The 24,094-nt window shown below is 50.7% G+C and overlaps 1 protein-coding gene across 1 annotated transcript in view; it reads right to left on the bottom strand.

Moving 5' to 3' along the window:
* The window catches only part of NUS1 (NUS1 dehydrodolichyl diphosphate synthase subunit), a 56,594-nt gene that overhangs the window by 26,215 nt on the left and 6,285 nt on the right, over positions 1–24,094 (bottom strand). Inside the window, exon 2 of the mRNA XM_075340021.1 lies at positions 6,421–6,537. Coding sequence (XP_075196136.1) covers positions 6,421–6,537 — 117 coding nt within the window. The remainder of the gene's footprint in view (positions 1–6,420; positions 6,538–24,094) is intronic.

Here is a 24,094-nt window from a genome sequence, read left to right on the forward strand (position 1 = left end):
GAGCGACGAGGATGACGCGGCGGCAGTCGGCCCTGATCTTGCGTAACACTCTGGGCAACAGTGCCAGAGGAGGAAACACATAAGGAAGCCGAAACTGCGACCAATCCTGAACTAAGGCGTCTGCCGCCAGAGCTCTGTGATCTTGAGATCGAGCCATGAATGTTGGGACCTTGTTGTTGTGCCGTGACGCCATTAGGTCGACGTCCGGCATCCCCCAGCGGCAACAGATCTCCTGAAAACACGTCCGGGTGAAGGGACCATTCCCCTGCATCCATGCCCTGGCGACTGAGAAAGTCTGCTTCCCAGTTTTCTACGCCCGGGATGTGAACTGCGGATATGGTGGATGCTGTGGCTTCCACCCACAGCAGAATCCGCCGGACTTCCTGGAAGGCTTGCCGACTGCGTGTCCCACCTTGGTGGTTGATGTAAGCCACCGCTGTGGAGTTGTCCGACTGAATTCGGATCTGCTTGCCTTCCAGCCACTGCTGGAACGCTTTTAGGGCAAGATACACTGCCCTGATCTCCAGAACATTGATCTGAAGTGAGGACTCTTGCTGAGTCCACGTACCCTGAGCCCTGTGGTGGAGAAAAACTGCTCCCCACCCTGACAGACTCGCGTCCGTCGTGACCACCGCCCAGGATGGGGGTAGGAAGGATTTCCCCTTCGATAATGAAGTGGGAAGAAGCCACCACCGAAGGGAAGCTTTGGTTGCCTGAGAGAGGGAAACGTTCCTGTCTAGGGACGTCGGCATCCTGTCCCACTTGCGTAGGATGTCCCATTGAAGTGGACGCTGGTGAAACTGCGCGAAAGGGACTGCTTCCATTGCTGCCACCATCTTCCCCAGGAAGTGCATGAGGCGCCTCAAGGGGTGTGACCGACCTTGAAGGAGAGATTGCACCCCTGTCTGTAGTGAACGCTGTTTGTCCAGCGGAAGCTTCACTATCGCTGGAAGAGTATGAAACTCCATGCCAAGATATGTCAGCGATTGGACCGGTGTCAGATTTGACTTTGGAAAATTGATGATCCACCCGAAACTCTGGAGAATCTCCAGAGTAACGTTGAGGCTGTGTTGGCATGCCTCTTGAGAGGGTGCCTTGACCAGCAGATCGTCTAAGTAAGGTATCACTGAGTGACCCTGAGAGTGGAGGACCGCAACTACTGTAGCCATGACCTTGGTGAAAACCCTTGGGGCTGTCGCCAGGCCGAACGGCAGTGCCGCGAACTGAAGGTGTTCGTCTCCTATGGCGAAGCGCAAGAAGCGCTGATGCTCTGGAGCATTTGGTACGTGGAGATAAGCATCCTTGATATCGATCGATGCTAGGAAATCTCCTTGGGACATTGAGGCGATGACATTCCATCCGGAACCGCCTGGTCCTTACGTGTTTGTTGAGCAGTTTTAGGTCCAAAACAGGACGGAAGGACCCGTCCTTCTTTGGAACCACAAACCGGTTGGAGTAGAAACCGTGGCCCTGTTGCTGAAGAGGAACCGGGACCACCACTCCTTCTGCCTTCAGAATGCCCACCGCCTGCAGAAGAGCCTCGGCTCGCTCGGGAGGCGGAGATGTTCTGAAGAATCGAGTCGGAGGACGAGAGCTGAACTCTATCCTGTAACCGTGAGACAAAATGTCTCTCACCCAACGGTCTTTTACTTGTGGCAGCCAGGTGTCGCAAAAGCGGGAGAGCCTGCCACCGACCGAGGATGCGGTGTGAGGAGGCCGTAAGTCATGAGGAAGCCGCCTTAGTAGCGGCACCTCCGGCGGTCTTTTTAGGGCGTGATTTAGACCGCCATGCGTCGGAGTTCCTCTGATCCTTCTGAGGCCTTTTGGACGAGGAGAATTGGGACCTGCCCGCACCCCGAAAGGACCGAAACCTCGACTGTCACCTCCTCTGTTGGGGTGTTTTTGGTTTGGCCTGGGGTAAGGATGTTTCCTTTCCCTTGGATTGTTTGATGATTTCATCCAATCTCTCACCAAACAAACGGTCGCCAGAAAATGGCAATCCAGTTAAGCACTTTTTGGAAGCCGAATCTGCCTTCCATTCCCGCAGCCACAAGGCCCTGCGTATTGCCACCGAATTGTCGGCTGCAACCGCCGTACGGCTCGCAGAGTCCAGGACAGCATTAATAGCGTAGGACGCAAATGCCGACGTTTGAGAGGTTATAGACGCCACCTGCGGCGCAGACGTACGTGTGAGTGCGTCAATTTGCGCCTGACCAGCTGAGATAGCTTGGAGTGCCCATACGGCTGCGAATGCTGGAGCAAAAGACGCGCCGATAGCTTCATAGATGGATTTCAACCAGAGCTCCATCTGTCTGTCAGTGGCATCCTTGAGTGAAGCTCCATCTTCCACTGCAACTATGGATCTAGCCGCAAGTCTGGAGATTGGAGGATCCACCTTGGGACACTGAGTCCAGCCCTTGACCACGTCAGGGGGGAAAGGGTAACGTGTATCCTTAAGGCGCTTGGAAAAATGCTTATCTGGACAAGCTCGGTGTTTCTGGACTGCCTCTCTGAAGTCAGAGTGGTCCAGAAACATACTCGTTGTACGCTTGGGAAACCTGAAACGGAATTTCTCCTGCTGAGAAGCTGACTCCTCCACTGGAGGAGCTGAGGGAGAAATATCCAACATTTCATTGATGGACGCAATAAGATCATTCACTATGGCGTCCCCATCAGGAGTATCAAGGTTGAGAGCGGCTTCAGGATCAGAATCCTGATCAGCTACCTCCGCTTCATCATACAGAGAGTCCTCTCGCTGAGACCCTGAACATTGTGATGATGTCGAGGGGATATCATAGCGAGCTCGCTTAATCGGTCTGGGGCTGCGGTCCGTGTCAGAGACCTCACCCTGGGATCCATGAGACACCCCGGGAGGACATTGCTGTTCCAACTGAGGGGGACCAGGGGGCAATGATTCCACAGTGCCCCTGGCTTGAGATACCGGCCTGGACTGCAAGGCTTCTAATATCTTAGCCATAGTCTCAGAAAGTCTCAGTAAAAACTGCAAACTCCGTCCCTGTCACCTGGACAGTGTTAACAGGTGGTTCTCCCTGGGCCGCCCTTAGCAGAGGCTCCGGCTGAGAAAGTGCCACAGGGGCCGAGCATTGCACACAATGAGGGTCAGTGGAACCTGCCGGCAGTATAGCCGTACATGCTGCACAGGCAGCATAGTAAGTCTGTGCTTTGGCACCCTTGCTATTTGTGGACGACATGCTGTTGTCTCCTCTGAGCAATACAGGAGGGTATATAGACAAAAATCAACAGTGCACCATACAGTGTAAAGTATAGTCTATAATCATATAATCTATAAGTACACTTCTGCACTAGTGGGGCCAGCACCACAGGTGCTGCTTACCGCCTTCGCAAAGCGGTTGTGTGGGCACCAGAAAACCTGCCTGGGTCTCCTTGAGCTTGTCTCTCCTCTCCAGCGTTAGCAGAGCTGAGAGGAAAACCTGCCGGCGTCCTGAGGAGAGGAGGGAGCCGTGGGCGTGACCCAGAAAAGTGCGGGAACTGGTGCCCCACTGTGCAGAGTGAGGGGGGTGGAGTATGCAAAGCATGCTCCAGCCCTCAGTGCTGCCGTCCTGTACAGCGTCCCGCCCTTCCCCTGACTGGCAGGGCTGGGGGCGGGAAGAAAACGAGACTAGGCCGCAAAAGCCGGGGACTCGAGTTATATGCGCGGCCGCCGTATAAGCGCGGTCGGCGCGAACGTCCACGGCGCACTAACAGTCCCAGCCGCGCCGCAGTGATAACCATGGCAGCGGCGGTCAGCGCGGCAGTCCCCCTACACGAACACACTCAGCGACGCTGAAGTGTGTAATGGCACAAACGCAGTCAGCGCTGCTGTCCCCGGTGCACTAGCACACCCAGCAATGCTGGAGTGTTGCTGTGCGCGGTCCCCACGGGGACACAGAGTACCTCAAAGTAGCAGGGCCATGTCCCTGAACGATACTCGGCTCCTATCCAGCATGGTCCTCAGGAACTGTGGATGGAGCACGGTCTCCTGTGCCTGGAGACCGAAAGGATCCCACTTCACCCAGAGCCCTAATTGAGGGATGGGGAAGGAAAGCAGCATGTGGGCTCCAGCCTCCGTACCCGCAATGGATACCTCAACAACACCGCCGACAAGAGTGGGGTGAGAAGGGAGCATGCTGGGGGCCCTGTTATGGGCCCTCTTTTCTTCCATCCGACATAGTCAGCAGCTGCTGCTGACTAAGCTGTGGAGCTATGCGTGCATGTCTGACCTCCTTCGCACAAAGCATAAAAACTGATGAGCCCGTGGCAGTACGGGGGGTGTATAGGCTGAAGGGGAGGGGCTTTACACTTTTAGTGTAATACTTTGTGTGGCCTCCGGAGGCATAAGCTATACACCCAATTGTCTGGGTCTCCCAATAAGGAGCGACAAAGAAAAAGCCATGTCTGTTACCTCATGTGCAGGGCATTATAGCTTACGTATCCACGGAGTAACTGTCACTATATGAGTGGACATAGCTATGGATACCTAAACTGCAATGCCCTGCACATGAGGTAAGAGACAGGACTATATCAGGAGAACTATACAACATTTTTAATTGGAGGTATTTACTATTATTGTTACACCTACTACATATTGGGATAGAACCTTGGAGATGGGAATGCCCCTTTAAGTGACATCGCTGGAATTTCAGGTCTGTCCCTACATTATGCTGCTCTGAGATTACAAAGCAATAACCTGGTGACCGATTCCCTTTAAAGTGGTTGTCGAGTCAAATAATTTTTATGAACCTGAGTAGCACCGAGACCTAAACAACAGCTGATCTATGGGGTGCTGGATGTGGGACCATACAGTAGCTAATAATTCTGTGTATTAAAGGTGTGTAGTCCAGTCACACAACTGATGACTCCTCCTTGGATTAGGTGATCAATATCAGTTGTGTGGGGGTCCCACATCCAGCACCCCATAGATCAGCTATTGAGTGTCCATAAGTTGTATGGCACCAATGAGGCAACGTAACACACTGGACCTCACCTCCGGATGCTTAAGGGCCCCTAGCAATAAGGGAACTGTGCTGTGCAATTCCAGACCATAATTAATTGACATTGTTAAAGAGTTTGTCTGGTACTTTAATATTGATAGCCTATTAGTTGTATACGTCGTCAATACCAGATCGGTGGGGGAGTAATACCTCGCAGCCCAGCCAATCAGCGGTCCCAACCAGCAGCCAGATGTGCTTAGTTGTGGATCGAAAAAGCACAGTGCCATCAAATGTAGAATGGCCAAAGCAGGGTACAGCAAATCCACCTTTATTAATTCAAATAGAGGTGGATGTGCAGCACAAAGGTAACAGAACTGTGCTGTACAATTCTCCAAATGATTACATCCAGCTGCCGCAGATGTTTGATAAGTCCGAATGTGGGCAGAGGGATGCCAGCTCTGATTGGGTGCAGGGCTTGCGTGACGTAACAACTTCACATGAGCCTTGGAGAGTGAGTTCTGACAAAGCTGGAATAGCGCTGGAGTATAAGGGTATGTGCCCACGATCAGGACTCGCTGCGGTCTCCTGCTTGTGTTCCCTCTACCGAGGACGCAGGCAATTCCGCAGCAAACAATTGACATGCTGCAGTCTGGAAAGACGCTCTGCAGGTCAGTGTTTGCTGCAGAAAAAACAAGCATAGTGGGCACGGGATTTATAGGAATCCATCCACTGTGCTTGTACTGTACAACGCAGCTGTTTGGACGCAGCTGACGTATGCTGCATCCAAACCGCTGCAAATACTGATTGTGGGCACGCAGCCTAAGTGTTATTTTAACGGGGGCAAACATGGTGATTGAGAAGGGGTTGCCAAGTAGAGAACAATCCCTTCAAGTGTACAGTTCATACGTAAGGCTATGTGCCCACGTAGCGTATTTTCATGCAGTTACGCTGCGTTCTGCACCGCAGCGTAACTGCATGCGTCCTGCGTTCCCAGCACAGTCTATGAAGATTGTGCCTAATCCATACCCACGTGGCGTATTAGAACGCAGCATGTCACTTCTTTCATGCGCTTTGGATGCAGCCCCCGCTCTGTCTATGGGAGGGGCTGCATCCAGAGCGCATGAAATCGGCTTTTCATTACGGACTGTTTCTGCAGCGATTTGAAGCGCACGTGTGCTGTTCAAATCGCTGCAGAAATTTCTGCAGGGACAGAACGCAACGTGCGCACATAGCCTGTTTCATTGCTGCACATATACCATCTATAAGAATGTGCTAGCCAGAAAGAAGCATATATTCCCCTAATCCCAATACAAAAGCTTTTGTGTAAACCAGCTAAAACTGGATGATAGCCATACAATAGGCAGAATGGTCAAAAGCTGAATAGTGCATTTATCTACTGGTCTCAGAAACCAGATCTCACACTGTGCATGAAAAGAAACAGCCTGTACGCTGCGCTCAGCTACATTACCTTTATCTGTTCGCTCAGTGCTGCCATTTGCATATTCAAGTGGACACTTGGAGTACTCCTCCTTCTGCTGCTTTAACACTTCATCCATAAGTCTGGAACTATTTTGTTTGAAGATCCCTTAAAACAAAAAAAAAAAAAAAAATAGAAAAATAGAAAGCCATTTCTCCACTTGCTGTGTTTATATGTTCACATCACTGTTTGCTACTAAACAGAGAAATTCAGTCAGAACGAGATCAAGCCAATCTGGAGACCGGCAGCTTCTGAGATGACGGCGACCACGTAGGAACGTGAAGGACAAACCATCAAAGGCACAGAACCCAACAGGATGAAAGACCAGGTCTGAAAGGGTGTCAATAGCCAGATTTATTCCGGATTTTCACCCTTCTGCATTTTAGCAGCCAGAATTTGTTTCATTATTTGACTTGTGCATGTATGATGACTTGTTCTATGCAAAGAAAAAAAAAGTGTATATACACTCACTGATGTGCGGTAAGGCCTGTCTTCAGGTTACTGCCGTTATGTGTGGATATCCAGTACAACTAGACTTTATTTGTACATTTTATACTAAATAGTGCAGTTTATCATTTTTAACCCTATTAAGAGAATATAAGTCTAGTCTTTTGCATAATTCTGTATGCTTATGTGGCACCCTATAGGTGCAGGAATGGATTTCCACATTAGGAGAATTCACACCTAAGCCCCACGGCGAGAAAATCGGTGAGAGTGGAGTGCGATAAAACATCGCATTCCACTCGGACCAATTCTAGCCTGTGTGTCAGCACACATGAGCGATTATTTTCTCTGCCCTTATCGGACAGAGAAAATAATCGCAGCATTTTGGGGGTACAATGCGAGACTCTTTTCTCTCGCACCCATTCAAGTGAATGGGGCGAGAGAATAATCGCACTGCACTCGCGGTACACCGGTGTAATGCAAGTGCAGAGCGAGAATCGCAATAGCTGGCTATGGAGGAGAGGGGGCGAGAAATCTATCCCTCTCCTCCGTGCCGGCCCGCCCCTCCGTAGCTGAGGTCCACTCGCACAGTCGGACCGCAGTCGCAGGGATACTAGCATGACACTCTGCTCCTGCTGTGCTGCCAGCGCGAGCCGAGTGTCATGCGAGCATCACAGTAGTGCCCCGTGTGGCCCCGGCCAAACAGTGATTAGGGTCTAGTGCAACTGAACTTGTATAGTGGTGAGCACTGTACCTGAAACCAGCCTGGGGGTGGAGCTTAGTGGGTGAGGTGTCTGAGGGGAGTGGGTGAGAAGCCAGTAAGTTCCAGTCCGAGCCGGTTAGCTCCAGTCAGAGTGAGTAAGGCTGCTTTCACACATCCGGTTTTTGCAGTGCAGCACAATACGGCGCTTTGCAGAAAAAACGCAATATTTTTTTTGCCGCTGGTTGCGTTTTTTCCGCATAGACTTGCATTAGCGCCGTATTGTGCCGCATGGCCTTGCGTTGCGTCCGGTTTTTGCCGGAGGCGGCATATTTAGCCCATGCAGCGGCCAGATGGAACGTTGCCTGGCAGGGCTGTGGAGTCCGAGTCGGAGTCGTGGAGTCGGAGCTCATTTTGGTGGAGTCGGTATAAAATGCACCGACTCCTAAAATATATAATAAATTGGGGACAGTAGTGCAATGCAGAATGTGCTGAATATTTTACTAAATAATATTTAATATAATGCTTATATTTAAGTGAAAAATTTATTGTAGTACAATGTGAACATCAGACATTTAATTATTTTTATGATACAAGAATCAAGATATTTGGATAGAACATAAAATATTTATTGGATACAACTTTAGAACACAAAAAACTAATAAATTGTAAATATGTAATACACTATGTAATATACAGTAGATTACATATATATCTTATATCTACAGTTAGGTCCAGAAATCTTTGGACAGTGACACAATTTTCGCGAGTTGGGCTCTGCATGCCACCACATTGGATTTCAAATGAAACCTCTACAACAGAATTCAAGTGCAGATTGTAACGTTTAATTTGAAGGTTTGAACAAAAATATCTGATAGAAATTGTAGGAATTGTACACATTTCTTTACAAACACTCCACATTTTAGGAGGTCAAAAGTAATTGGACAAAAACCAAACCCAAACAAAATATTTTTATTTTCAATATTTTGTTGCGAATCCTTTGGAGGCAATCACTGCCTTAAGTCTGGAACCCATGGACATCACCAAACGCTGGGTTTCCTCCTTCTTAATGCTTTGCCAGGCCTTTACAGCCACAGCCTTCAGGTCTTGCTTGTTTGTGGGTCTTTCCGTCTTAAGTCTGGATTTGAGCAAGTGAAATGCATGCTCAATTGGGTTAAGATCTGGTGATTGACTTGGCCATTGCAGAATGTTCCACTTTTTTGCACTCATGAACTCCTGGGTAGCTTTGGCTGTATGCTTGGGGTCATTGTCCATCTGTACTATGAAGCGCCGTCCGATCAACTTTGCGGCATTTGGCTGAATCTGGGCTGACAGTATATCCCGGTACACTTCAGAATTCATCCGGCTACTCTTGTCTGCTGTTATGTCATCAATAAACACAAGTGACCCAGTGCCATTGAAAGCCATGCATGCCCATGCCATCACGTTGCCTCCACCATGTTTTACAGAGGATGTGGTGTGCCTTGGATCATGTGCCGTTCCCTTTCTTCTCCAAACTTTTTTCTTCCCATCATTCTGGTACAGGTTGATCTTTGTCTCATCTGTCCATAGAATACTTTTCCAGAACTGAGCTGGCTTCATGAGGTGTTTTTCAGCAAATTTAACTCTGGCCTGTCTATTTTTGGAATTGATGAATGGTTTGCATCTAGATGTGAACCCTTTGTATTTACTTTCATGGAGTCTTCTCTTTACTGTTGACTTAGAGACAGATACACCTACTTCACTGAGAGTGTTCTGGACTTCAGTTGATGTTGTGAACGGGTTCTTCTTCACCAAAGAAAGTATGCGGCGATCATCCACCACTGTTGTCATCCGTGGACGCCCAGGCCTTTTTGAGTTCCCAAGCTCACCAGTCAATTCCTTTTTTCTCAGAATGTACCCGACTGTTGATTTTGCTACTCCAAGCATGTCTGCTATCTCTCTGATGGATTTTTTCTTTTTTTTCAGCCTCAGGATGTTCTGGTTCACCTAAATTGAGAGTTTCTTAGACCGCATGTTGTCTGGTCACAGCAATAGCTTCCAAATGCAAAACCACACACCTGTTATCAACCCCAGACCTTTTAACTACTTCATTGATTACAGGTTAACGAGGGAGACGCCTTCAGAGTTAATTGCAGCCCTTAGAGTCCCTTGTCCAATTACTTTTGGTCCCTTGAAAAAGAGGAGGCTATGCATTACAGAGCTATGATTCCTAAACCCTTTCTCCGATTTGGATGTGAAAACTCTCATATTGCAGCTGGGAGTGTGCACTTTCAGCCCATATTATATATATAATTGTATTTTTGAACATGTTTTTGTAAACAGTTAAAATAACAAAACTTGTGTCACTGTCCAAATATTTCTGGACCTAACTGTATATATAATTGCCATATTCTGTCTGTCTGTCTGTCTTGCTCCAAAATTGTGTCCTTACGGTGACACAAAGCTGATTGGCCGCTGGGCTCGCCATGGCCCCGCCCCCCGCACGGATTGGCCCTCGCCCAGGCTGCGCCCCCACACGGATTGGCCGGCAGCTCGCCCAGGCTCCGCCCCCCACAGATTGGCCTCTCGCCCAGGCTCCGCCCCCCCACAGATTGGCCTCTCGCCCCGGCACCCTGCAGGCATTGGCAACTCAGCCACGCCCCGCCCCCCTCACGCAATGCACGCTAGCTCTGGCCCCGCCCCCCCCCGCATTCCCCGAACCGACACGGTCACGGAGCTACGACTACCAGGTGAGTACTGTACCCCTGGGAGCCCACATCAGCGTACCAGGGCTGTGGAGTCGGAGTCGGAGCTCATTTTGGTGGAGTCGGAGTCGGAGTCGGTATAAAATGCACCGACTCCGACTCCTAAAATATATAATAAATTGGGGACAGGAGTGCAATGCAGAATGTGCTGAATATTTTACTAAATAATAACATTTAGTATAATGCTTATATTTAAGTGAAAAATTTATTGTAGTACAATGTGAACATCAGACATTTAATTGTTTTTATGATACAATAATCAAGATATTTGGATAGAACATAAAATATTTATTGGAATACAACTTTAGAACACAAAAAACTAATAAATTGTAAATATGTAATTATATATATATATATATATATATATATATATATATATATATATATATATATATATATATATATATATATATATATATATATATATATATACACATATACACAGTGTATATACACACAAGATATATATGTAATCTACTGTATATTACATATTTACAATTTATTACAGTTTTTTGTGTTCTAAAGTTGTATTCCAATAAATATATTTTATGTTCTATCCAAATATCTTGATTATCGTATCATAAAAATTATTAAATGTCTGCTGTTCACATACACATATTCATGTACTACAATAAATTTTTCACCTAACTAAGCAATATATGTAGGAGTCGGAGTCGGAGCCGGAGTCGGAGTCGGAGTCGGTGCAAGAGAATTTGAGGAGTCGGAGTCGAAGGTTTGGCTTACCGACTCCACAGCCCTGCAGCGTACGCCACCAAACCAGCCGACACATACCCTCGCATTGCTGGGGCTGGCCGGCGTATGCTGGTGTGGGCTCCCGTGCGAGCGGGGGACGAGATGCGCTGGTAACCATGGTAGCATAGTTACCAGCGCATCAAGGTCCTGCAGCGGCGAAAAATACACACACGCACACACATAACAGCACACACACACACACACACACACACACATCACATCGCATCCACATACTCACAACATCCTGGGATATCGCTTGCTTCTCGGCGGCGATATTGTGCTGTGAGCTTCCAGGACCTGCCGGAGGATCACATGGCCAGAAGCATGTGGTATCTCCGGATGTTGTGAGTATGAGCACGTATGTGCAATATCGTCAATGTGTGTGTGTGTGTGTGTGTGTGTGTGTGAGTGTATGCGATCGGATCTGTGAGTGTCGGCAGAGGAGCACGGCGTGCTGGAGGAGGCTGGGAGGAGAGAGGCTGAGGCTGGGACCAGAGAGGCTGATGCTGGGGACCGAAAAGGCATCAGCTGGGGACCGAAAAGGCATCAGCTGGGGACCGAAAAGGCATCAGCTGGGGACCAGAGAGGCATCAGCTGGGGACCAGAGAGGCATCAGCTGGGACCAGAGAGGCATCAGCTGGGACCAGAGAGGCATCAGCTGGGACCAGAGAGGCATCAGCTGGGACCAGAGAGGCATCAGCTGGGACCAGAGAGGCATCAGCTGGGACGAGAGAGGCTGATGCTGGGACGAGAGAGGCTGATGCTGGGACGAGAGAGGCTGATGCTGGGACGAGAGAGGCTGATGCTGGGACCAGAGAGGCTGATGCTGGGACCAGAGAGGCTGATGCTGGGACCAGAGAGGCTGATGCTGGGAGGAGAGAGGCTGATGCTGGGAGCAGAGAGGCTGATGCTGGGAGCAGAGAGGCTGATGCTGGGAGCAGAGAGGCTGATGCTGGGAGCAGAGAGGCTGATGCTGGGAGCAGAGAGGCTGATGCTGGGAGCAGAGAGGCTGATGCTGGGAGCAGAGAGGCTGATGCTGGGAGCAGAGAGGCTGATGCTGGGAGCAGAGAGGCTGATGCTGGGAGCAGAGAGGCTGATGCTGGGAGCAGAGAGGCTGATGCTGGGAGCAGAGAGGCTGATGCTGGGAGCAGAGAGGCTGATGCTGGGAGCAGAGAGGCTGATGCTGGGAGCAGAGAGGCTGATGCTGGGAGCAGAGAGGCTGATGCTGGGAGCAGAGAGGCTGATGCTGGGAGCAGAGAGGCTGATGCTGGGAGCAGAGAGGCTGATGCTGGGAGCAGAGAGGCTGATGCTGGGAGCAGAGAGGCTGATGCTGGGAGCAGAGAGGCTGATGCTGGGAGCAGAGAGGCTGATGCTGGGAGCAGAGAGGCTGATGCTGGGAGCAGAGAGGCTGATGCTGGGAGCAGAGAGGCTGATGCTGGGAGCAGAGAGGCTGATGCTGGGAGCAGAGAGGCTGATGCTGGGAGCAGAGAGGCTGATGCTGGGAGCAGAGAGGCTGATGCTGGGAGCAGAGAGGCTGATGCTGGGAGCAGAGAGGCTGATGCTGGGAGCAGAGAGGCTGATGCTGGGAGCAGAGAGGCTGATGCTGGGAGCAGAGAGGCTGATGCTGGGAGCAGAGAGGCTGATGCTGGGAGCAGAGAGGCTGATGCTGGGAGCAGAGAGGCTGATGCTGGGAGCAGAGAGGCTGATGCTGGGAGCAGAGAGGCTGATGCTGGGAGCAGAGAGGCTGATGCTGGGAGCAGAGAGGCTGATGCTGGGAGCAGAGAGGCTGATGCTGGGAGCAGAGAGGCTGATGCTGGGACCAGAGAGGCTGATGCTGGGACCAGAGAGGCTGATGCTGGGACCAGAGAGGCTGATGCTGGGACCAGAGAGGCATCAGCTGGGACCAGAGAGGCATCAGCTGGGACCAGAGAGGCATCAGCTGGGACCAGAGAGGCATCAGCTGGGACCAGAGAGGCATCAGCTGGGACCAGAGAGGCATCAGCTGGGACCAGAGAGGCATCAGCTGGGACCAGAGAGGCATCAGCTGGGACCAGAGAGGCATCAGCTGGGACCAGAGAGGCATCAGCTGGGAGGAGAGAGGCTGATGCTGGGAGGAGAGAGGCTGATGCTGGGAGGAGAGAGGCTGATGCTGGGACCAGAGAGGCTGATGCTGGGACCAGAGAGGCTGATGCTGGGACCAGAGAGGCTGATGCTGGGACCAGAGAGGCTGATGCTGGGACCAGAGAGGCTGATGCTGGGAGGAGAGAGGCTGATGCTGGGAGGAGAGAGGCTGATGCTGGGAGGAGAGAGGCTGATGCTGGGAGGAGAGAGGCTGATGCTGGGAGGAGAGAGGCTGATGCTGGGAGGAGAGAGGCTGATGCTGGGAGGAGAGAGGCTGATGCTGGGAGGAGAGAGGCTGATGCTGGGAGGAGAGAGGCTGATGCTGGGAGGAGAGAGGCTGATGCTGGGAGGAGAGAGGCTGATGCTGGGAGGAGAGAGGCTGATGCTGGGAGGAGAGAGGCTGATGCTGGGAGGAGAGAGGCTGATGCTGGGAGGAGAGAGGCTGATGCTGGGAGGAGAGAGGCTGATGCTGGGAGGAGAGAGGCTGATGCTGGGAGGAGAGAGGCTGATGCTGGGAGGAGAGAGGCTGATGCTGGGAGGAGAGAGGCTGATGCTGGGAGGAGAGAGGCTGATGCTGGGAGGAGAGAGGCTGATGCTGGGACGAGAGAGGCTGATGCTGGGACGAGAGAGGCTGATGCTGGGACGAGAGAGGCTGATGCTGGGACGAGAGAGGCTGATGCTGGGACGAGAGAGGCTGATGCTGGGACGAGAGAGGCTGATGCTGGGACGAGAGAGGCTGATGCTGGGACGAGAGAGGCTGATGCTGGGACGAGAGAGGCTGATGCTGGGACGAGAGAGGCTGATGCTGGGACGAGAGAGGCTGATGCTGGGACGAGAGAGGCTGATGCTGGGACGAGAGAGGCTGATGCTGGGACGAGAGAGGCTGATGCTGGGACGAGAGAGGCTGATGCTGGGACGAGAGAGGCTGATGCTGGGACGAGAGAGGCTGATGCTGGGAGCAGAGAGGCTGATGCTGGGAGCAGAGAGGCTGATGCTGGGAGCAGAGAGGCTGATGCTGGGAGCAGAGAGGCTGATGCTGGGAGCAGAGAGGCTGATGCTGGGAGCAGAGAGGCTGATGCTGGGAGCAGAGAGGCTGATGCTGGGAGCAGAGAGGCTGATGCTGGGAGCAGAGAGGCTGATGCTGGGAGCAGAGAGGCTGATGCTGGGAGCAGAGAGGCTGATGCTGGGAGCAGAGAGGCTGATGCTGGGAGCAGAGAGGCTGATGCTGGGAGCAGAGAGGCTGATGCTGGGAGCAGAGAGGCTGATGCTGGGAGCAGAGAGGCTGATGCTGGGAGCAGAGAGGCTGATGCTGGGAGCAGAGAGGCTGATGCTGGGAGCAGAGAGGCTGATGCTGGGAGCAGAGAGGCTGATGCTGGGAGCAGAGAGGCTGATGCTGGGAGCAGAGAGGCTGATGCTGGGAGCAGAGAGGCTGATGCTGGGAGCAGAGAGGCTGATGCTGGGAGCAGAGAGGCTGATGCTGGGAGCAGAGAGGCTGATGCTGGGAGCAGAGAGGCTGATGCTGGGAGCAGAGAGGCTGATGCTGGGAGCAGAGAGGCTGATGCTGGGAGCAGAGAGGCTGATGCTGGGAGCAGAGAGGCTGATGCTGGGAGCAGAGAGGCTGATGCTGGGAGCAGAGAGGCTGATGCTGGGAGCAGAGAGGCTGATGCTGGGAGCAGAGAGGCTGATGCTGGGAGCAGAGAGGCTGATGCTGGGAGCAGAGAGGCTGATGCTGGGAGCAGAGAGGCTGATGCTGGGAGCAGAGAGGCTGATGCTGGGAGCAGAGAGGCTGATGCTGGGAGCAGAGAGGCTGATGCTGGGAGCAGAGAGGCTGATGCTGGGAGCAGAGAGGCTGATGCTGGGAGCAGAGAGGCTGATGCTGGGAGCAGAGAGGCTGATGCTGGGAGCAGAGAGGCTGATGCTGGGAGCAGAGAGGCTGATGCTGGGAGCAGAGAGGCTGATGCTGGGAGCAGAGAGGCTGATGCTGGGAGCAGAGAGGCTGATGCTGGGAGCAGAGAGGCTGATGCTGGGAGCAGAGAGGCTGATGCTGGGAGCAGAGAGGCTGATGCTGGGAGCAGAGAGGCTGATGCTGGGAGCAGAGAGGCTGATGCTGGGAGCAGAGAGGCTGATGCTGGGAGCAGAGAGGCTGATGCTGGGAGCAGAGAGGCTGATGCTGGGAGCAGAGAGGCTGATGCTGGGAGCAGAGAGGCTGATGCTGGGAGCAGAGAGGCTGATGCTGGGAGCAGAGAGGCTGATGCTGGGAGCAGAGAGGCTGATGCTGGGAGCAGAGAGGCTGATGCTGGGAGCAGAGAGGCTGATGCTGGGAGCAGAGAGGCTGATGCTGGGAGCAGAGAGGCTGATGCTGGGAGCAGAGAGGTTGATGCTGGGAGCAGAGAGGCTGATGCTGGGAGCAGAGAGGCTGATGCTGGGAGCAGAGAGGCTGATGCTGGGAGGAGAGAGGCTGATGCTGGGAGGAGAGAAGCTGATGCTGGGAGGAGAGAGGCTGATTGGATGGAGCACGATGGGGAGTGCGCTGCATGGGGGATGGAGCACGATGGGGAGTACGCTGCATGGGGGATGGAGCACGATGGGAAGTGCACACCTCCCCCCAACACACACACACACACGCGCGCACTGCACAACACACCACACACACACTGGGAACCACAAACAACTGCCCTACACAGACAGACACACACACACAACGCTGCACACACAAATATACGCACATACCGCACAACACACACATTGCACAAAACATACCTCCCCCCAAACACACCACACACACACACAAACCGCGCAACACACACACAACGCTACAGACACACAGCGCTCCACAAACAACGCAACACACATACAACACCGCTCTCACCCCCCGTCACACCCAGACAACACCCAGAACATGTACAGCGCCCTACACAAACACTTGGTAACTACACACAACAACATCTATATATATATATATATCTATATATAACAAAAATCATACATGAACTACACAATACGTAAATTCTAGAATACCCGATGCGTAGAATCGGGCCACCTTCTAGTATATATATATATATATATTACACACACACACACACACACACACACAAGATATATATGTAATCTACTGTATATTACATAGTGTATTACATATTTACAATTTATTAGTTTTTTGTGTTCTAAAGTTGTATCCAATAAATATATTTTATGTTCTATCCAAATATCTTGATTATTGTATCATAAAAATGATTAAATGTCTGATGTTCACATACACATGTTCATGTACTACAATAAATTTTTCACCTAACTATAAGCAATATATGTAGGAGTCGGAGTCGAAGGTTTGGCTTACCGACTCCACAGCTCTGTTGCATGGCACTTTTTTTGTGCGTCAAAAAAAAAACGCATTTGCGCCGGATCCGGCGCGATTTACAATGCAAGCCTATGGACGCCGGATATGGCGTCCTGCGGCAAAAAATGCATCCAGCAGCATTTTTTTGCACTGCGCATGATCAGTATCAAGCCGCATCCGTCAAAAACCGGACGGGCCGCATGGAAAAACTTATCCAACGGATCCGGTGTCTTTGCCGCATCCATTGCATAGGTTTTTGAGCCGGATTGAGCCACTCTGCAAAAACCGGATGTGTGAAAGCAGCCTTAAAAGAGACAGTTGGCAGAGTCAGTGGAGTGAACTGTGAGAGATCCTGTGTGAGCGTCGGAGGTGAGGCGATACAGAAAAGGGGCAGAGGGACCAGCAAGGTTCACCCCAGAAGAAGTAACCCAGATAAAGGAGTCTGAGTCTGCACAGGTTCAGTCAGGCTCAGCAGAAAAGACCGGAGAGCGAAGGGGACTTCAGTCTCCTGGTGCAGCAATACTTGTAACACCGCCATTAGCACATAGAGCCAGGGACCACAGCGGAGTTAGAGGTACACAGGAGAACGGTTCTCATCACCTGCTATACAAGTGAGAGTTAAAGGAGAGGTCAGGGCCAGGTTTTAGACAGCCCAGAACTTAAACAAACATACAGTAACAAGGAGGCCTCATTCACAAATATGGAAATCCTAACTGCCACCTGACCACCCGAATTGTACCCAGGACTTAAAGGGAATCAATCACCAGGATTTTCGTATATTAGGTAAAGACAGTGCTGTACGGGCACTATCAGACTGATTCTATACATACCATTAGTGGTCAGCTCGGATGTTTAGGCATTCAAATCCAAGAAAGTTTATAAATGTCAGCTTTTTGATTGACAGTTGCACCGAAGCAGATAATAACCAGGCGGGTACTCATCTGGATTCCCGCCCCCCGCTGCCTATTCCTCCTTCTCTCTGGCTCTATGTTAATTTTTCTATTCAGTAAGAGGGCGTCTGAGTTGGCACCTGCGCATAGCGCTTATCTCTGGCGCCATCTTTCTGAAGCCCGTGTTCCCCCCTGTTGTTCTATTCTTCCGACTGAGAGGGCAGCGCATGAGCCCTCACATCTTCTGCTCTCGTGACCGCGGGAGCGTGCGCGGTCACAACAGCAGAGGAAAACAGCTGATCGAAGGACACCGTGCCAGCACCAGGTTGAAGAAGACAGAAGACCAGGTTCGTGGAGGGGTGAGAAGGAGTAATAAACATGGAGTCTCCAAGTGTGTCTGTGTATTTATTTCTAATAAAGTATTTTTTCTCTGTGTGGGGGTCTTTTTTTTTAACCCTTTATTGGAGATTCTTAACGGCCGGGTCAAACTTGGCCTGACATTAAGAATCTCTGGCTTAATAGCAGCTGGTAAAACAAAGCTTGGGCCAAACTGTGCTGAAGATTCCAGTCCCCAGCTGCCTAGTTGCACCTGGCTGGATACAAAATTTGGGCGAAGCCCATGTAATTTTTTTTTTTTTTTTTTTTAATTATTTCATGAAACTCATGAAATAATTAAACAAAAAAAGGGGTTCCCTATATTTTTGGTTCCCAGGCAGGTACAAAAAGGCAGCTGGGGGTTGGGGCAGCCTGTACCTGCCTGCTGTATCTGGCTAGCATACAAAAACATACCGAAGTCCACGTCTTTTTTTTTTTTTTGGGGCAAAAACAAATTAAAAAAAAAAAAAAAGTGGGGGGGGGGGCTTCCCTGGATTTTCCATTGCCAGTGACGGTAACACAAAGCAGTGGGCCTTAGCAGCCAGTGACTGCTTGGGTTACCCTTAGCTGGCAATATAAAATGCAGCTGGAGCCCACGGGTTTTTTTTTTTCAGTTAAAAAAAAAAAAATTATAAACAAAAACATGGGCTTCGCTATATTTTTGTATGCTAGCCAGGCACAGCAGGCATGGGCTGCCCCCAACACCCCGCTGCCTATTTGTACCCTGCTGGGAACCAAAAATATAGGGAAGCACTTTTTTTAAAATTATATTATGATTTTCATGGAATAAATTTAAAAAAAAAAAAAATCACGACGTGGGCTTCACCCAATTTTTGTATCCAGCCAGGTACAACTAGGCAGTTGGGCACTAGATTCCGCAGCACAGGGTTGCCCTAGCTTTCTGGGCACACCCACTGTGAATTGCAGTCTGCAGTCGCCCCAGAAAATGTCGCTTTCATAGAAGCGCCATCTTTTGGTGCTGTATCCAACTCTTCCAGCGGGTTAAAACCAGCTATATTTTACCAGCTGCTATTAAGCCAGGGATTCTTAATGTCAGGCCAAATTTGACCCGGCCATTAAGAATCTCCAATAAAGGGTAAAAAGAAAAGAAAAAAAAAAAACCACAAAGAGAAAAAAATACTTTATTAGAAATACACAGACACGTTTATTACTCCCTCTCACCTCTCCACGATCGTGGTCTTCTGTCTTCTTCAATCTGGCACTGGCAGGTGTCTTGGGGGCGACACGGTGTCCTTCGATCAGCTGTTATACTCTGCTGTTGTGACCACGCGCGTTCCCGCGGTCACAAGAGAGCAGAAGATGCGAGGGTGCATGCTCCGCCCTCTCAGTTGGAAGAATAGAACAGCAGGGGGGTAACGTGGGCTTCAGAAAGATGGCGCCGGAGATAAGCGCTATGCGCAGGCACCACCTCCAATGCCCTCTCACTGAATAGATAAATTAGCATAGAGCCAGAGAAAAGGAGGAACAGGAGGCGGGAATCCAGATGAATATCAGCGCGGTTATTATCTGCTCTGGTGCAACTGTCAATCAAAAAGCTGACATATTTATAAACTTTCTTGGATTTGAAAGCCTAAACATCCGAGCTGACCACTAATGGTATGGAGAGAATCAGCCTGATAGTGCCAGTATAGCACTGACTACCATATATACGAAAATCCTGATGATTGGTTCCCTTTAACTTTGTAAATAACATCAGTAAAGGTACAGAAAAGAAAGGCATGGTGTGTGTGTGTGTGTGTGACAGTTATTGTTATCAAAAGGTACAGCTCTTGCTAAGGCCTTCGTTTGCCTGAATATGGGGAGCCGCACATCAGTGGCTTTGAAGAAACCGGTATCAAGACTTGTGTGCTAAGCTGACTCAGTGTGTGTAAAATCTTGATCCTTCCCAATGGCCCCTTGGAAGTCTGGAAGCAGCGCTGGTAATATTACCGGGAACTGTAGGTGGCGTCACAAGACACTTATTTTGTTTTTACTATTTTTTTTTTTTCACCAGACTTCTTTTAACTGCCACCAGGGTCACGGGACCAGGCACAGCCACCTGTGACAATCCCCTGAAAACTAAAAGCCCGTGACCAGGTACCCCACGGCCCTGGGTCAGGCACTTACACATTATGCTCTGTGTTTCTGACATGGGTTGTGGTCAGTACAACACTGAGGGTATGAATGCTTCAATACTGGTATTTTATACAACCATACAGTAACATCCTGAACTTTGAGGCTTACCCAAGTATTCCATATTCAATACTTTGGAGTACTATACGTAAATAAGATACTGTACCATACCGTCCCAGCCTTTGATATGCCCACCTGCTGACTCTTGACTGACATCTCAGTCAGTCTTGGGATCAATCTAGTCGCAAACGAAATCTTGATTATAAGCTCCAGAGCAGCATCCTGACCTGTACTGTCTTCTGGCCACCACCATCTACCACATCCTGACCTGTACTGTCTTCTGGCCACCACCATCTACCACATCCTGACCTGTACTGTCTTCTGGCCACCACCATCTACCACATCCTGACCTGTACTGTCTTCTGGCCACCACCATCTACCACATCCTGACCTGTACTGTCTTCTGGCCACCACCATCTACCACATCCTGACCTGTACTGTCTTCTGGCCACCACCATCTACCACATCCTGACCTGTACTGTCTTCTGGCCACCACCATCTACCACATCCTGACCTGTACTGTCTTCTGGCCACCACCATCTACCACATCCTGACCTGTACTGTCTTCTGGCCACCACCATCTACCACATCCTGACCTGTACTGTCTTCTGGCCACCACCATCTACCACATCCTGACCTGTACTGTCTTCTGGCCACCACCATCTACCACATCCTGACCTGTACTGTCTTCTGGCCACCACCATCTACCACATCCTGACCTGTACTGTCTTCTGGCCACCACCATCTACCACATCCTGACCTGTACTGTCTTCTGGCCACCACCATCTACCACATCCTGACCTGTACTGTCTTCTGGCCACCACCATCTACCACATCCTGACCTGTACTGTCTTCTGGCCACCACCATCTACCACATCCTGACCTGTACTGTCTTCTGGCCACCACCATCTACCACATCCTGACCTGTACTGTCTTCTGGCCACCACCATCTACCACATCCTGACCTGTACTGTCTTCTGGCCACCACCATCTACCACATCCTGACCTGTACTGTCTTCTGGCCACCACCATCTACCACATCCTGACCTGTACTGTCTTCTGGCCACCATCATCTACTACATCTTGACCCATACTGTCTTCTGGCCACCACCATCTACCAAATCCTGACCTGTACTGTCTTCTTGCTAGTCCACCATCATCTACTACAGCCAGTATTCCAAAAACTGAAGGCCCAAGAGGTAACAACAGTTTTCAGAATTACCTTATTATTGCCAGGGTGATGGAATTATCATTTGGACAATACTAAAAATCCTGAAAGCATGATCCTATTGGTGGCTCTGGGAAATACTGACCAACAGTAATCAGATGCATATATAGAAGACTGAAGATGAAGGGCAGTATGGGGAAGGACCCTGCACCAGGGCCTGACATCAATGTGCAAGATTCTATATGTAGCAGAAGTATGTGAGGAGTTGTCAATCAAGGGATAGTAGCAGTCATTAAATCTTAGGGTATTTTCACACTTGCGTTGAACGGTATCCGTTGCATTGCATTGTGTAACGGATGTGTTGCATATAGTGGCACAACGGATGCAACGGATGCTGCAAAACAACGCAATTCGTTTTGATTTTTTTTACAGTTTTACCAGCGGCAGACTATTGTAAACGATCAGCTGATCGCTCCCTGCAGCCGGCCGATCAGCTGATCGCTCCCTGCAGCCGGCCGATCAGCTGATCGCTCCCTGCAGCCGGCCGATCAGCTGATCGCTCCCTGCAGCCGGCCGATCAGCTGATCGCTCCCTGCAGTCGGCCGATCAGCTGATCGCTCCCTGCAGCCGGCCGATCAGCTGATCGCTCCCTGCAGCCGGCCGATCAGCTGATCGCTCCCTGCAGCCGGCCGATCAGCTGATCGCTCCCTGCAGCCGGCCGATCAGCTGATCGCTCCCTGCAGCCGGCCGATCAGCTGATCGCTCCCTGCAGCCGGCCGATCAGCTGATCGCTCCCTGCAGCCGGCCGATCAGCTGATCGCTCCCTGCAGCCGGCCGATCAGCTGATCGCTCCCTGCAGCCGGCCGATCAGCTGATCGCTCCCTGCAGCCGGCCGCCGGGTGATCAGCTGATCGCTCCCTGCAGCCGGCCGCCGGGTGATCAACTGAGCGCTGTCACTTGCCGGCGCCCGGGCATGCCGGCGGGCGGGCGCTCAGCTGAGCGCTGACACTTGCCGGCGCCCGGGCATGCCGGCGGGCGGGCGCTCAGCTGAGCGCTGTGACTTGCCGGCGCCCGGGCATGCCGGTCGCTCAGCTAAGCGCTGTCGCTTGCCGACGGCTGGGCGCTCAGCTGAACGTTCGGCCACCGCGAGCCAAAATAAAGTTTGATTTAAAAAAAAAAAAAAAAAAGAAGAAGAGCATGCGCAGTGGAATCCAGAGGATTCCGCTGCTCAAAATAACGTTACATGCTGCGTTCCTCCCGCTGGGCGGAAGCAACGGAGCGTCGCCCAGCGGAAGCAACGCAGGTCCTTTTGGTACAAACCGTCACCCATACAAGTCTATGGGAAACAGCGGAATCCGTTAACGGATTCCGCTGTTTTCCAAAAGGGCGGATTGTAACGGAAGGAAATAAACACAAGTGTGAAAGTACCCTTACTCTGCCAACTTGTACACAGCACAAGAAAACTCTGGAAAGAGACTGCAGAGGAAGATGAGCTGCTTGTGGAAAAAATGGTATTCACAAGTACGGTGTACATACAGGTCTCCCTGGCTGTACAGTACAATATTTTGCATTAATGTAATAATTTTATATGAATACAGTAAATATTTTTGGGTTGTGGAATGAATCGTTGGCATTTCAATTATTTCCTATGGGAAAATTTGCTTTGCTATACGAGTGATTTGGATTACAAGCACATTCCCGGAACGAATTCTGCTTGTAAAATAAAGGTTCCACTGTATTTGGGTTTTCATAATTTGCACGTGTGCCGACCATTAAAGGTAAGCACCGGGAGTGTGCAATAGCTTTTCCATATTTCACTTGTAAATAACAACATTGGAGGAAAAAAAAAGAAAAATGTTTGGTTAGTTCACACTACCTGAGGACATGAATAAATCCACAGTCGACATGGACAACACAAAATGTGAAGGTAAGTGTGCATTTACACTGGCTGATCACGGGGCGCACTCATTCATGGGAAACGGCCTAACAGGCAGCCAATCACCTGATGAGTGAACGTGCTTAAAAATAATCGTTCTCAGCAGCACATTGTGTAAACAGGGAATATGCTGCCAAAAAGAATTGTATTAACGATTATTCTGTGCACATGGATGTGCTTTTGTCCCGTCTAAACAGGCTATTAAATGACTGCCAATCAGCTTAAGGCCACGCCTCACTAAGAGACATCGCTAGCAACATCGCTGCTGAGTCACGGTTTTTGTGACGTAGCAGCGATGTGGCTAGCGATGTTGCTGTGTGTGCCATCCAGCAAAAACCTGGCCCCTGCTGTGAGGTCACCGGTTGTTGCTGAATGTCCTGGAACATTTTTTAGTTGTTTCTCTCCCGCTGTGAAGCGCACATCGCTGTGTGTGACAGCGACAGAGCAACAACTGAATGTGCAGGGAGCAGGGAGCCGGCGTCTGGCAGCCTGCAGTAAGCTATAACCAAGGTAAATATCGGGTAACCAAGTGAAGCGCTTTGCTTGGTTACCCGATATTTACCTTGGTTTCTAGCGTACGCCACTCTCAGGCTGTCAGTGCCAGCTCCCTGCTCTCATAGCCAGACTACACATCGGGTAAATAAGCAAAGCGGTTTGCGTATTAACTCGATGTGTTCTCTGGCTACAAGTGCTGGGAGCCAGCACTAAGCGGTGTGCGCTGGTAACCAAGGTAAATATCGGGTAACCAAGCGCTTGGCTACCCGATATTTACCTTAGTTACCAAGCGCAGAATCGCTTCCACGCGTCGCTGGTGGCTGGTGAGATCTGCCTGACTGACAGCTCACCAGCGACCATGTAGCGACGCTCCAGCGATCCCTGCCAGGTCAGATCGCTGGTGGGATCGCTGGAGCGTCGCTTAGTGTGACGGTACCTTTACATGTAGGTAATCAGCGTTCATGGCCGCTTTAAACAGGATGAACGCACATGTTCATAGTAAACCC

This window comes from Anomaloglossus baeobatrachus, chromosome 3 (assembly GCF_048569485.1).
Source record: "Anomaloglossus baeobatrachus isolate aAnoBae1 chromosome 3, aAnoBae1.hap1, whole genome shotgun sequence".
Classification (NCBI taxonomy): Eukaryota; Metazoa; Chordata; class Amphibia; order Anura; family Aromobatidae; genus Anomaloglossus; species Anomaloglossus baeobatrachus.